At 43.5% G+C, this 13306-nt stretch overlaps 1 protein-coding gene across 2 annotated transcripts in view; it reads right to left on the bottom strand.

Annotated features, from left to right (window-relative positions):
- STK4 (serine/threonine kinase 4) overlaps nt 1-11950 on the bottom strand; it is a 93482-nt gene extending 81532 nt beyond the window's left edge. For both annotated transcript variants that reach the window (XM_021689098.1, XM_044918733.1), the window contains exons 1-2: nt 11862-11950; nt 6078-6158 (exon numbers count right to left, since the gene is read on the bottom strand). In XM_021689098.1, coding sequence (XP_021544773.1) covers nt 6078-6158; nt 11862-11896 — 116 coding nt within the window. In that variant the 5' untranslated portion in view covers nt 11897-11950. The remainder of the gene's footprint in view (nt 1-6077; nt 6159-11861) is intronic.
- Between the last annotated feature and the right edge of the window lie 1356 nt (nt 11951-13306).

The raw sequence follows: 13306 nt of genomic DNA, 5'->3' as shown, positions 1-13306 counted from the left end.
ATTTATTTATTTGAGAGAGAGAGAATGAGAGAGAGCACATGAGAGGGGGGAGGGTCAGAGGGAGAAGCAGACTCCCTGCAGAGCAGGGAGCCCGATGCAGGATTCGATCCTGGGACTCCAGGATCATGACCTGAGCCGAAGGCAGTCGCTTAACCAACTGAGCCACCCAGGCGCCCCAAAATAACCACTATTATAGTAGCTACCATGCACTATATGCCTGATCTCTGCTAGAAACTGTGCATCATTCCAATTCATCCTTACAAAAAGTAAACAACAACAACAAAGAAGAGGTCGTTATCCCTATTTTACAGGAAAACGTGTAAAGGCTCAGAGGTTACAGGACTTGTCCAATGTCACAGAGATGAAAAATAAGTGGTCAGGCCAGGATGTGAATCCAGGTGTGTCTGAACACAAAGCTTATGTTCTTCCCACATCTACCTGGGCTAGAATGCTGAAATGGAGGTCTATGTGCTCTTGTGTTCACTCCAGTACCACAAGGTTCTTCTGTCCCTGCTCCTCTTATTTGCAATAATACTTAAATTTAGAATCGAAGACCGAGGATTTGAGCCCTATCCTCATAACACATTAGCCATCATTTACATACACATTAACCTTCTTGTGCCTCAATTTTCTCACCTGTAAAATGACAATACAAACTACAAGACAGTTGTGATGGTCAAATGAGATACCACCATCACCCCACACTGATTACATTTTCAGTGGAAACCTTGATGGCTGTCAGTGAAAACACAATGAGGAAGCCGTCTTTCCTTTTTCCCAAACCCACCTATTTCTTCATACTGTCCTGGCGAAAAAAACATCCACAGAACAGCGCCACCTGATATGTTAAAGTAGCTGAGTGCTCTAGCTGCCAAAATGATGCTCCAGACTGTTTCAATGTAAAAGTTACATAAAACTAAACAAAATTATGCAGAACACATAAAAAAAATTTCCAGCCCATCAGAATCCCTTATGTTGGCAAAACTAGTATAATGATCCTTGAAAGTTACATAATTTATTCCTCCAGAGAAAGGCAACCGCTGACCATGTGTGGAAGGCCTGCCTGCTGCCCTTTCTTCCTTACGAAGTTAAACCTCTGATTCGTTGGGGTAGCGAAGGCTTGGTTCTAGAGGATAAAACATGGTGGTCCAGGCAGACAGCATTCCTATTCCTTCTGCCGGTGACCTGGTTCTAGCCAATGAAATTCGAGGGGAATTCTGCTGAAGGGATCCTGAGAGGGGCTTTCTTCCCTGATGAGAGAGAAACACACAAGAAGGCCCATTTTTACCTGCCACTTCCTTTCCTACTTTGGTTACTGTTACATAAAGCATGATGCGTGAAACTAATGCAGCCATCTTGAGATAGAGAATTACACAAATGCTAAACCATTATCAAGCCAATTAGCTATTCTGGAATCTTTCACCCCAGCTTTATTATTACTTAGTTATTAAATGTCCTTATTAGGGGGCACCTGCGTGGCTCAGTCATTAAGCGTCTGCCTTAGGCTTGGGTCATGATCCCAGGGTCCTGGGATCAAGCCCGGCATCGGGCTCCCTGCTCGGCAGGAAGCTGGCTTCTCCCTCTCCCACTCCCCCTGCTTGTGTTCCCTCTCTCGCTGTGTCTCTCTATGTCAAATAAATAAAATCTTTAAAAAATAAAAAATTTAAAAAAATAAATGCCCTTATTGGTTAGCCATTGGTAGTTGGGTATTCTGTTACTTTCCAAAGTTATTCTTGATACACTAGGTCCCATATGTGTGAAGATGTCTGTATTTCACGTTCTCGTTGTAATCGGTTGTGCTGGATACAGAGTTCTTGGACAATAGCGCCTTTTCTGCAGTTTCCCAGCTTCTACTGTTGCTGAGAAGTCAGCTATCATCGGATTACCACCTTTCACAGGTAATCTCTCTTTCGGTAGCATTCAGGATTTCCTCTTTATCCTTAACATTCTAAAATTTTATTGTAACGTAACTAGGAGTTGATTCATTCGGCATTTCGTAAGCTTCTTCCACCTGAAGGCATGTTTTTCTTCAAGTCTGGAAATTCTCAGCATTGTCTTCTTCCTATCTCTTCTACTGTCTCTTTCTAGAATTCCTATTGGACCCATATTGCACCTCCTCAATCCATGCTGTCCTCTAGATCTCTAACACTGTACTTCTCTGTCCTGCACTTTGTGATCAGTCTCATTTCTACCTTTCAATTCACAAATTCTTTCAGCTTGTATAGTTCACTGTTTTTCCAACTTACTGGGCTTCCAAAACTTCAATGATTGTCAAGATTCCCAACTTTAATTCTTCCTGGAACCCATCTGTTCATGTTCATAAACTGGTGTTCTTCTTTTAAGGATGTTATTCCCTCCTTTCGTCTTTTTGAAAATCGTAAACAAACATGTTAAATCCCTTTTGAGATTGCTCCACTATTTCTGTTTCCTTGGATGTGAATTCTCCCATTTGTTCTGCTCATTATCCCACAGCAGTAGATTCCTTGTATGGGTTTCCTTTATCTTGAATGATTTTCCTCTACACAATACTAACTGCCATGAGCATTTCATGACGTCATGATGGTTTCATGGTTCTCTCGGCCCGTCATCTAGACTGTACAACTTAAACTTGGTCTTGTGTTAGGAGCTGAGGGTTTCTGCCTCTCTAGATCCCATACCTCAATGCAGTCCAGGCCCAGTTCCTATTGTCAAACCAGGACCTCCATGTTTTCCCCAGGCCACGGGCAAATGATACTTTCTCGCGGTGATAAGACAAATTTATTTCAGCTTTAGTTAATAGATGGGGAGCCTTATCCATCCCACAACTTCATGTAGGAAGCTTACCTGCCATCTCCTGACAAGGACAGGGCAAGCCTTACTCTCCTCTTACTATTACGTATCTTTTCCATCCCTTGTACATAGCTGGCCATGTGTCCTTTTATTTAAAAATTTAATTTCCGGGGCGCCTGGATGGCTCAGTCAGTTAAGTGTCTGCCTTCAGCTCAGATCATGATCCCAGGGTCCTGGGATCTGGAATCAAGTCCCACATCCGGCTCGCTGCTCAGTGAGGAGCCTGCTTCTCCCTCTCCCTCTCTCTCTCTGCCTGCCACTCCCCCCGCTTGTGTGCTCTGTCAAATAAATAAATAAAATCTTTAAAAAAATAAATAAATAAAAATAAAAATTAATTTTCTTTTTTTTTTTTTTTAAAGATTTTATTTATTTATTTGACAGAAAGAGACACAGCGAGAGAGGGAACACAAGCAGGGGGAGTGGGAGAGGGAGAAGCAGGCTCCCTGCAGAGCAGGGAGCCCGATGCGGGACTCGATCCCAGGACCCTGGGATCATGACCTGAGCTGAAGGCAGTCGCTTAACCAACTGAGCCACCCAGGCGCCCCAATAAAAATTAATTTTCATTCATTAGTTTTATCTACTTGAAAAAGGAAAGAGAGGTCTCTGCATATACGCACTCAGCAATCTTAACCGGAACACTATCCATGCCTCTCTATGCTATCTTGAGAGCAAGGAATGCTCCAATAGCTTGTATGAACAATTAAGATTCATGATTCTACATACCGCACTTACAGTAATCTGAAGAGAATTTAGAAGGCTTCAGCAATTGTGCTCACTTTTAGGCAAATCCCGTAAGACCTGATTCCCTACAACAAAAACTACAGTGACTTGATGAATTCTGACTGGCAGAGAATAAAAATGGTGGGGACCTAGGGGTTTCACACAAGCCACACAAGGCAAGGATCAATTTGGAAAAACAGAAATAATACAGTATCTGGAGCCAAATTAACTAGATACAAGTCTTAACAATACCACTCACTAGCTATGAAACCAGGGGCAAGATGTTTTTTAATTAACCTAGGACAAAAAATTTTAGTGAGTCAAGGTGTAAAACTTTATGTATAATAGAAGGAAAAAGGTGCTAGGCTCTCATGCAAAACACTTTCCAAGCATGGTCCACTCGTCCTGATCTGGAGCGTTGGTTCTATTCTGCCACAGATCCACAGGATTTCCTCCATACACAGAACAACTGCGGCCTCCAGAGAATCCAACACAGTCCATCAGCCAGAGCTCATTTCATAAGACACAAGTCAGTGAGTGTTCACAATCTACTCATTTTCCAGAACAATTTAAGGATGGCATGGCAATTTGTGTTTAGACAGCTAAGTGGAGTTAAGGTCTTCCTTTGGGATTCTGTTAGTTAAATGAAGCTTGTTCAGGTTCATTCAGAAATCCAAGCATCTGTGGTATCACTTAAAAGAGCACGATGGTGATAAAACAAGGAGAAAGATCTGAAGCTTTATTTTGATTTTCTTGCTGGTTTTATCTTTGTAAGGAAATTTCCAAGTTCCTCGATGAAGACATGCATAGACCTAAAAAACAATTAAAAACAATCATAATTAGCTTAGTTTCCCCTTCCTACATTATCAGAATATATTCCTGATATATTTTGTCTGTAGTTTTCTTTTGGTGTTCCCCAAACCCAATCAACCCAAACAGCGCTCCCTTCAGGAATGCCTAAATATACTGAAGATTTAAGATTTAACTTTGATTTGACGTGACAAGGTCTGAAAAATGCTTCAGTTGGTAGGCTTAAAAATAAAAGAAAAGTGCCACTTACTGAGCACTCACTGTGTGACAGGCACTGCACTCAGTACTTTACCCCTATTGTCTTGGGTAATAGCTGACATAACCCAAATGAGGGTGATACGAATATCTGCACTTTATAGCTGAGGTTTCTGAAACTTCAAAATATTAAGTAATTTGCTCAAGTCCACTCGTTTATTGTGACTAATAAACAGGAGAGCAAGGACTTTAATGCAGGTCTAACATCAGAGTCTATGTCCGTACTGTCATAACAGACTTTTATTAAAAATGAAAGAAACAAGTTAGTTACATATTCAGTTATGCCTAACATGCTTTATCTCATTCCAAGGATGACCAGTGCGCACTGTTAGATTAAGGGCATTAGACTCACTGCCTTGAGGAAAATAGCCAGGAGGCCAAGCTAAAGCTGAAAAGGACAGGAAAGAGATGTGGAGGGACTGTCATTTTCCCATACCTTTAAGGATGCCAAGTCAACCTGCAGTCTCCAGAATGATCTTGTACTTGTCTTCTAACAGCACAGCTGGTGTCCTCTTTTAGTCCCTTCTCAGCTTGATGTCTTGCTTGATTCCGAAGAGTATTGTTCCAACTTACAAAAAGATGACTAATGTTTTTTACAAGGAGGCAATCCATGAAAACCTACGCCATGTAACCCAGGATCGGGTTTAAGATTATTCCTGACCTATATTAGACATAAATAACACTAAACCCCAAAATAATCTAATGACATACAAGACTTGATTTCAAGGCGCACACGGCACTTAAACAACAGAAATTTTTAAAAGTTGTATTTCAGGCTTTCTCTTGAACTAGAAGTACTCTCGAGAGACTAAACACACACACACACACCTGCTTATTAATGCGGTAACTATCACTGAATGATACACAAAAAACCACTATTACGAAATACCATTTCAGCAGCATTTTATATACACCCACAAATCTGGATTTCAAGAAGTACACTGGTTCCCGACCTGGGATTTTCAATCTCTTGGAAGTTGTAAAGGTAGTGACAGTCCTTGATTTATTTACTATATTTCACAATGCTGTACTAACTAAAATGCTGAATTCCATTTTATGGAAACAATAGCTATTGCATATTGATCAGAAACTATGAACAGCAAATAAAAATGTATGACTAATAAAAACTGTTAAATTAAGTACAGACTAGTTAGGGCTCTTCCATACATAAAATCATGTAAACTATAGATTCTACAAGAGAGAAAACAATAGATGCCTTTGGTGTTGAAGAGGCCAGGCATCATTAAATCTGTCTATAATGGTGATTGGAGGAAAGAGGGAAAGGGCATCTCAAGTTGTAAATTTCCCGCCCACCCCACTCAGAGCAGTGCCATATGCAATGTTCCTCTTCCTTCTCCTTAGGTTTGTGAATTATTGACATGAAAAAGGTTCAGCTCCTGCTGGTGTTGGGGGAAGAAAAAGATTGGGACCTACTGGTCTACCTGTATTTTCTGTACACTTACCCTTCTCCAAGTTTCTCTAAGACATCAAACACTTCCTCTGGTTGTTTAGTTAAACTATCTTCATCCAACTTTTTCAGCTGCCTGTGAATGAAGAAATAAAAACATAAAATACATTTTACTTGCTAGCAACTAGACCACAAAATACATTATTTATATTACAATTAGGATCTTAGGAATTGCTCTACAAAGTCTTTACTGGTAAACAACAACAAAGGCAAGCTAAGAGACTTTTTTTTTATTATTATGTTATGTTAGTCACCATACAGTACATCATTAAGTTTTTGAGGTAGTGTTCCATGATTCATTATTTGTGTATAACACCCAGTGCTCATTACAACATGTGCCCTCCTTAATACCCACCACCGGGCTACCCCATCCTCCCATCCCGCTCCCCTTTGAGACCCTCAGGTTGTTTCCCGGAGTCATAGTCTCTCATGGTTCGTAAAAGACTTTTTTTAAAGTTTTTTATTTATTTAAGTAATCTCTACACCCACTGTGGGGCTTGAACTCATGACCCCAAGATCAAGAGTCACACACACTTCTGACTGAGCCAGCCAGGTGCCCCAGCTGGGAGACTTAAGGGCGGTCTATGGCGGTATTACATGTGTCCTGCGGCTCTCTGGTGAGCATAATCAGGACCAGAGGGTAGAGAACTACCAAGAGTCAGACTTCAGTTCAACAGGTGTAAGAAATTTTCCAAGGTGCCTGGGTGGCTCAGTCAGTTAAGTGTCTGCCTTCGGCTCAGGTCATGATCTCAGGGTTCTGGGATCAAGCCCCACATCGGGCTCCCTGCTCAGTGGGGAGTCTGCTTCTCCCTCTCCTTCTGTCCCTCCCCCTGCTTGTGCTCTCGCCGCACTCTCTCTCTGAAATAAATAAAATTTAAAAAAGAAAGAAATTTCCTAACAAAAAAAGTTGTTCTAAAATGGTTTAGACTGCCTTAAGAAGTCCCTAGCTCCCCATCACTGGAGAACTTAAACAGAAAATGAATCATCATTTGCCTGAAATGCTACAGAGTGGATTCAAGCTTTGACAGAACCTTTAAAATCCATTTATATCTTGAGATTCCATGAATTAAGATGGCATAACTATCTCTTCAGAAGAGATGTTTAATGTAAGGTTACTTATGAATTGAAACATGGTCTCAGACTGGAGGCCAAGGAAGACACAGAGACTCTTGCTCTCCCTTAGCAAGATTTTGGTAATTCAGCTAAAACACAGGGATTCTATAGGTATCACAGAAACAGAAAGTGGAAGGTATATACTTAGACATGATCAAAAGTGAAAAATAACTATGCAGCTAGGAACTTCAAACAGACTCAGACTCTCCCATGAGTGGCTGTGTACATCCAACAAGTCCCCAAAGTCAAAGATACATGTCAGCTTATAATTCCCTGATAATTCAGATTTTTCTGACTATGCTAGACACAGTAAATAACAAACCTGGGAGGTTATAAATTAACAATATTTTTTTTAAACTAAGATGTCTGAAAATTATCAATGGGCTTAAGGAAGGAGCTTGCCAAGGAATATTTGTATTTGTGTGTGTGTGTGTGTGTGTGTGTGCGTGCGCGCGTGCGCGCATGTGTGTATATCTTCTACACAATGGTTTCCTGAAACTACAAAGGACAAAAAAAAAGAGAGCTCAGGAAATGGTGAAATTATGGAAGTAGTAACACTGGAGACTTTTTTGTAGAGAAAAGGTTTAAACCAGCTGGATAATACCAATTTTTACAAGAGAGGACTTGAATTACATACATACATACGCACACACACATACCTTCCTGGAGGAACTAGCAAGACCAGAAGACAGAAAGAAAACTGAACACATCGAGTGTATCCACCCATAAACACTGATCTCTAAAGGACAATCTCACATAATTCTGTAAATGTCAAAGACTACACACTAAAGAAATGGAGAAATGTTCCAAGTCAATAATTAACAAATGACTGTAGTGACCTTTGAAAATCAAAAGGTCCTAAACATTAAATTCCAGTGATGACATAAAAACTAACTTCAAAACAAAAAGGGCTGAAGTGAAACTCCTCTTAAACTTCAGAAGTGAAATGTCTATGAACTCAGATGTTAGAAAGAACACTGCATGAACCAGGAGGGTTTTTTGGTGAAGCGCTGAATTCATAACTGTATAAACAATGGACAATACCTCATTTCTCAAGTATAATTAAACAACTTATATAAAGGAAGATCGAATGTGTTCCTTTGAAGTACTGACTTTGTGGTTTACAAAAAGCAAAACTCACTATTTCAACTACTCTGAGACCACAACATAACAAAGGAAACTGTGCCTGGCATGCGAGAAACAGCTGCAAGCCCCTGATAATCCTCCAACAGACAAACTGTATATACCTGCTCAGAGACTTCTTTCAAACAATCTACTTGGGTTTTTTGTTTGTGGCTTTTTTTTTTTAAGATTTTTTATTTATTTATTTGAGAGAGAGGGAGCAAGCAAGAGCACAAGAGCAGGGGGAAGGAGAAGCTGACTCCCTGGGGCTGGATCCCAGGATCCTGGGATCATGACCTGAGCCACAGGAAGATGCTTAACAGACTGAGCCACCCAGGTGCCCCAGTTTTTTGTTTGCTTTTGATCCAGGCTTAATAGATCTTTATCTCTCTGCTGCCTGATAACCCAGAGGTGGTCAATAAATATTTCCTATATGGATTAATGAATGTAACGATGGGAATCCTAAACTTTTATCAGCAATCCTTGTGAGTTTCCAGAACAGAATGCCACCCTAAAAAGGATTACCAGATTATCAACAAATAAGATTCCTTCGAAAATCTTTTGATAAGTGACTCTCAGTGATACTTTATACCCTAAGTCTTCACGGAAGAAGCACAAAACAGCCCGACTGATGATTCAGTTCTCAGTTCGGACTTCCCCAGGTCCTAGGTAGTTTCACTGCTTGCTCATAAAAGAACAGGCCTGGCCAACACAGCCTCCGTGGACCAAACACCGGCAGATGCTCCTCTCCTAAGTCAGATGGCCACGTGGACAGCCAACCATCCCAGAAATGCCCTCTACATCCTCCACCACACTATTATTATCTAATGCCAGCTCACTTGAAAAAATCATAATCTCCTACGTAAGCCATCAACTTGAATCTCTCATCACTCAGTCACACGCAAATGCCAAGCTCATGAATGCAAAGAGCATTTCCTGCATTGGGATTACTATCCCTTGCTGAAAACACATGCCAACTGAATCTCTGAAAAGACACCCGTATCTCTCAAACACAAACAAGGGTATTTATGAAGTAGTTACGCACAGATTTGGCTAATTCTCAAGCCTCTTTCTCCAATCTTAGAACTCTTGTAAGGTTCATGTTATTTATGTATACCTATCCCTCTTTCCATTCAGAATTTGATATGGTTACAACAAATGTGTAAGATAAATTGATAACTTTTTTAAAGATAGTAAAATTCATATGTTGCCCCTCCCCAAATTCCTATGTCAAAATACTAAGCCCCAGGACCTCAGAATGTGACTTTATTTGGAGACAGGGCCTTTAAATAGGTAATTAAGGTAAAATAAGGTCATAGAGGTGGGCCCTAATTCAACTGGTGTCCTTATAGGAGATAAGGACACAGAGAGGTACAGAGGGAAAACCATGTGAAGACATAGGAAGGAGAGAGCCACCTACACAAGCCAAGGAGAGTGGCCTCAAAGAAACAACCCTGCTGACACCCTGATCTTAGACTTCTAGCCTCCAGAAAACTGGGAGAAAATACATTTCTGTTGTTTAAATCACCCAGTCTGTGAAACTGATATGGCAATCCTAATAAATGCAAGTAATAAAGTTAATCTAATGCAGATTAAGTACTTCACTAGTTATGATGAGCAGGAAAGTACCAGTCATTCAAGAATTCAGCCCTGCAATGCTCTTCTCTTGCACATTTAATAAATTTCTTAAAATCCAAAAGGTGCAGGAATAAGCTGGACCAAAAAGCAAAAAGGTTTACGCTTTTGCCCAAGATTATGTAACACAAGGCAAGGTAGAAACAAAACTCAGATTCCTAATCCTCTTTTCAATTAAACCAAGGCCTCGGAGAAACAACGAATATATTTCAGAAAGAAATATAACCAGTGTACGTTTATAACTGGATCACTATGGTGCTGTAGCAAATACTTGCTAACATACACAGGCCCTGTGAAACAGGGGTACTTCCAGAGCGGCATCAGAGGAAGCAGTTAAGAGCATGGACTTTGGACCAGACCACCAGGTTTAAAATCCTAGCTCTGCCACTTACTAACAGTGGAACCTCCCGCAATCACTTAAAACTCTTTGTGCCTCAGTTTTATCACCTGTAAAATAGAGATATAGAAGTAACCACCTCATAGGATTGTTGTGAGGATCGAAAGAGTCATAATAAGCTGAACCACACGAAATTACCATTTTTATAGACCAATTACATGTGGTTCACCAGGAGACAGGGAAAGCACTGAGAACGGTCCCTGGCACCCAGTAAGTGCCGTACGTGTAAGAATCATTATCATTTCCGTCTCAGCACACTACAGTAGGGTGAATTATGAGTCCATCCCAACCAGCTATTTGCCTTCTGCAATGTTTGTGTACTTCAAACAAACCCCAAGTGTGCAGCCCAGGCTGCCAATCCCTTCCCTTCACCTCTCCTTTGCCCCACACTCCCACACACTGAACACTTCCTACTTTAGTGCTCATTCTGCTGCAGGAAGTCAGAGGTCTCTGTGAAATAGAAGCTAACTACACTGCACCTCAGAGAAGCATGATTCCCTTGATCTCTGCTCTCTATTTTTCTCCAGATGTGGCAGAGTGACACAAGACCCTGGTGTCCACAGAGCAAATCAATGATATAACTAAAACCAACGCAGGAGTTCAGACTTTCTAGGATCAGCCACCTCCCCGATCTTGACTTAAAACAATTCCAGGTAGCAGCAGGATCTGGAGCTGATGCAAAACAATAGAGCCCTGAAAAGGGCCCAGTCTGGTCAGGTCGTGACCCAGACCCTACAGCAAAGAAGGAAACACACAGGACTGTGTCTCAACTCTTCTGGGCCTCCATTTGCCCTTCTTGAAAATATCTTATTTCCTTATTCACCCCCCAATGTCAGGTTTGAAAAGCTGAAGAGGATGTAAGGAAAACTAGGAAGGCAGGGGGGCATCAGGAATGAAAGATGTCATCCTCATCCTAGAGTGGGGACACTACCTGGAAAATCTTCCTAAATGCTTATCCTGCACGAAGCCCTCCCTTGCGGGACCTTCAACCTTTCTCGGCACGCCTCCAGCCTTAGGCGCAGAGCTTTTCCCCTCAACAGATCCTTCCAACTGCACCCCTCAAGTGGGACCCCCCTCCCTTAGAAAGTCCACTCAGCCTTCCTCTGCTTGTTCCTGACCCATATCTTAGACCCCTCTAGGTTCTCATCCTGCTTCAGCATGCCAATGAATCGTTCCTAGCATGGCATCCCCCCAGGCGCCCCCGCCCTCAGCAGGTGCTCTCCCTAACTTGTCCCCACGTCCCTCAGCAGCTGCTCCCTTCAGCAGTGCCCCCTTCCACCAGGATGTCCCCCCGCAGCAAGTGCTCTCCCCAACCAGCCCCACGATTATCCCCCTGGGCGCATGTTCCCCTCTGCCGGACCCCCTCCCGGCGGAGATTCCCCCACTCAGCAGGTGCCAGGATCGCCTCGCCCCGCAGGTCCATCCCTCCGGGGGCGCACCCGATGCCTCTCCTCCGCCAGTTCCCGCCTTTCCCTCTCCCCACCCCCTGCCCCTCAGCCAGCGGCCCCTCACCGGCGCGGCGGGTTCCTCAGCTGCACCGTCTCCATGGCGCTGCCGGCAGCCGCCCAGACCCGCTCACTGCTTCATCCTCCCCCGGGACCTCCCCGAGCCCGCCCCGCAGACCCTCCCACACTTCCGCTTTCCGCCCCCACCGGAAGCGGCGCGCAGCGCGCGAGCGGGGCGGGGCGGCGAGGACCGGGCCCGGACCACGTGGTGCGGAGCCTGAGTCACGTGGCGCGCGGGGCGCGGCCGCGGAGCCCGGAGCGTCCTCATCCAGCTCCAGTCCGTCGGCGACGCTGTCTCGGTGTGGCGCGGTTCGCCCGGGACACTGGGACTCGGGCCGGGAACCCGTCTCCGCTTCGGCCTGGCCCTCATTCCTCGGACTGAGATACCGAGGGTTCTTGCGAAGCGCCGTCGGTTCTTAACCGGCCAAGTTCTACGCGATTTCTGGAAAGCGCTGCTCCAGGGACTCCTGGAGGTATTTGTGGGTTCCTACCGCTCCTAGCCGGTTGGATTCTTGTTCCAGACGGAGGCCGGACCGCCCTTGGATGTCACAGAGCATCAGGCTGCAAATTGCTCACCCTCTTTTCTTAAGGGCCTCTCACCTTTGAGTTAGTTTGCGGACATAAGGATAGCTAGCTAATCGTGATTAAGCTCTTGCCAGGTGCTTACTTACTTATATTATCTCATTTAATCCTCTTAGGAAATCTGTAACGTTATCCCCAATTTTATGTATTATTTGTCCTGCTTTTCCCAAAGGTATGCCATCCATGAAATTAACACCTGAGCAGCCACCTTTCAGGGCCACCCAGATATGGCACCCCATGTGCTAAAATAGGGGTAACCGATCCGTTCCCCTTACACAGGAGAAACACATTTACAGAGAATATGTGCCAGGCACAATCCTAGGCTGTCTCTTAATCCTCAAACAATCCTATGAAGTAGAAGTTATTATCCCCATTTTACAGGTGAGGAAGCTGAGACTCCCATAGACACAGCTAGTGAGAGAAAAGTTTTTAACCCAAGATGGGCTGGACTCCACAGAATGCATGTTTTGTTTTGTTTTGTTTTTAAAGATTTTATTTATCTATTTGACAGAGTGAGAGACAGCGAGAGAGGGAACACAAGCAGTGGGGGAATGGGAGAGGGAGAAGCAGACTTCCCGCTGGGCAGGGAGCCCGATGTAGGGCTCAATCCCAGGACCTTGGGATCATGACCTGAGACGAAGGCAGATGCTTAACGACTGAGCCACCCAGGCGCCCCAGAATGCATGTTTTATTTGCCTCTTTGCCCTACTACAAATCTGTACAAATGGCAGTAGGAGCCCTGAGGTAGTAAAGATCAAAAGTTTGGCACAAAGTTCCGGAAGCCATCACAGGTCCCTATTACAAAAAGTCAGTCCTCTGGGGCGCCTGGGTGGCTCAGTCGTTAAGCGTCTGCCTTCGGCTCAGGTCATG

The sequence above is a fragment of the Neomonachus schauinslandi genome, chromosome 10 (genome assembly GCF_002201575.2).
Source record: "Neomonachus schauinslandi chromosome 10, ASM220157v2, whole genome shotgun sequence".
NCBI classification, from domain to species: Eukaryota; Metazoa; Chordata; class Mammalia; order Carnivora; family Phocidae; genus Neomonachus; species Neomonachus schauinslandi.
The sequence above is the reverse complement of the archived record's forward strand: the minus strand, read 5'-3'. Positions and strand labels throughout refer to the sequence as shown.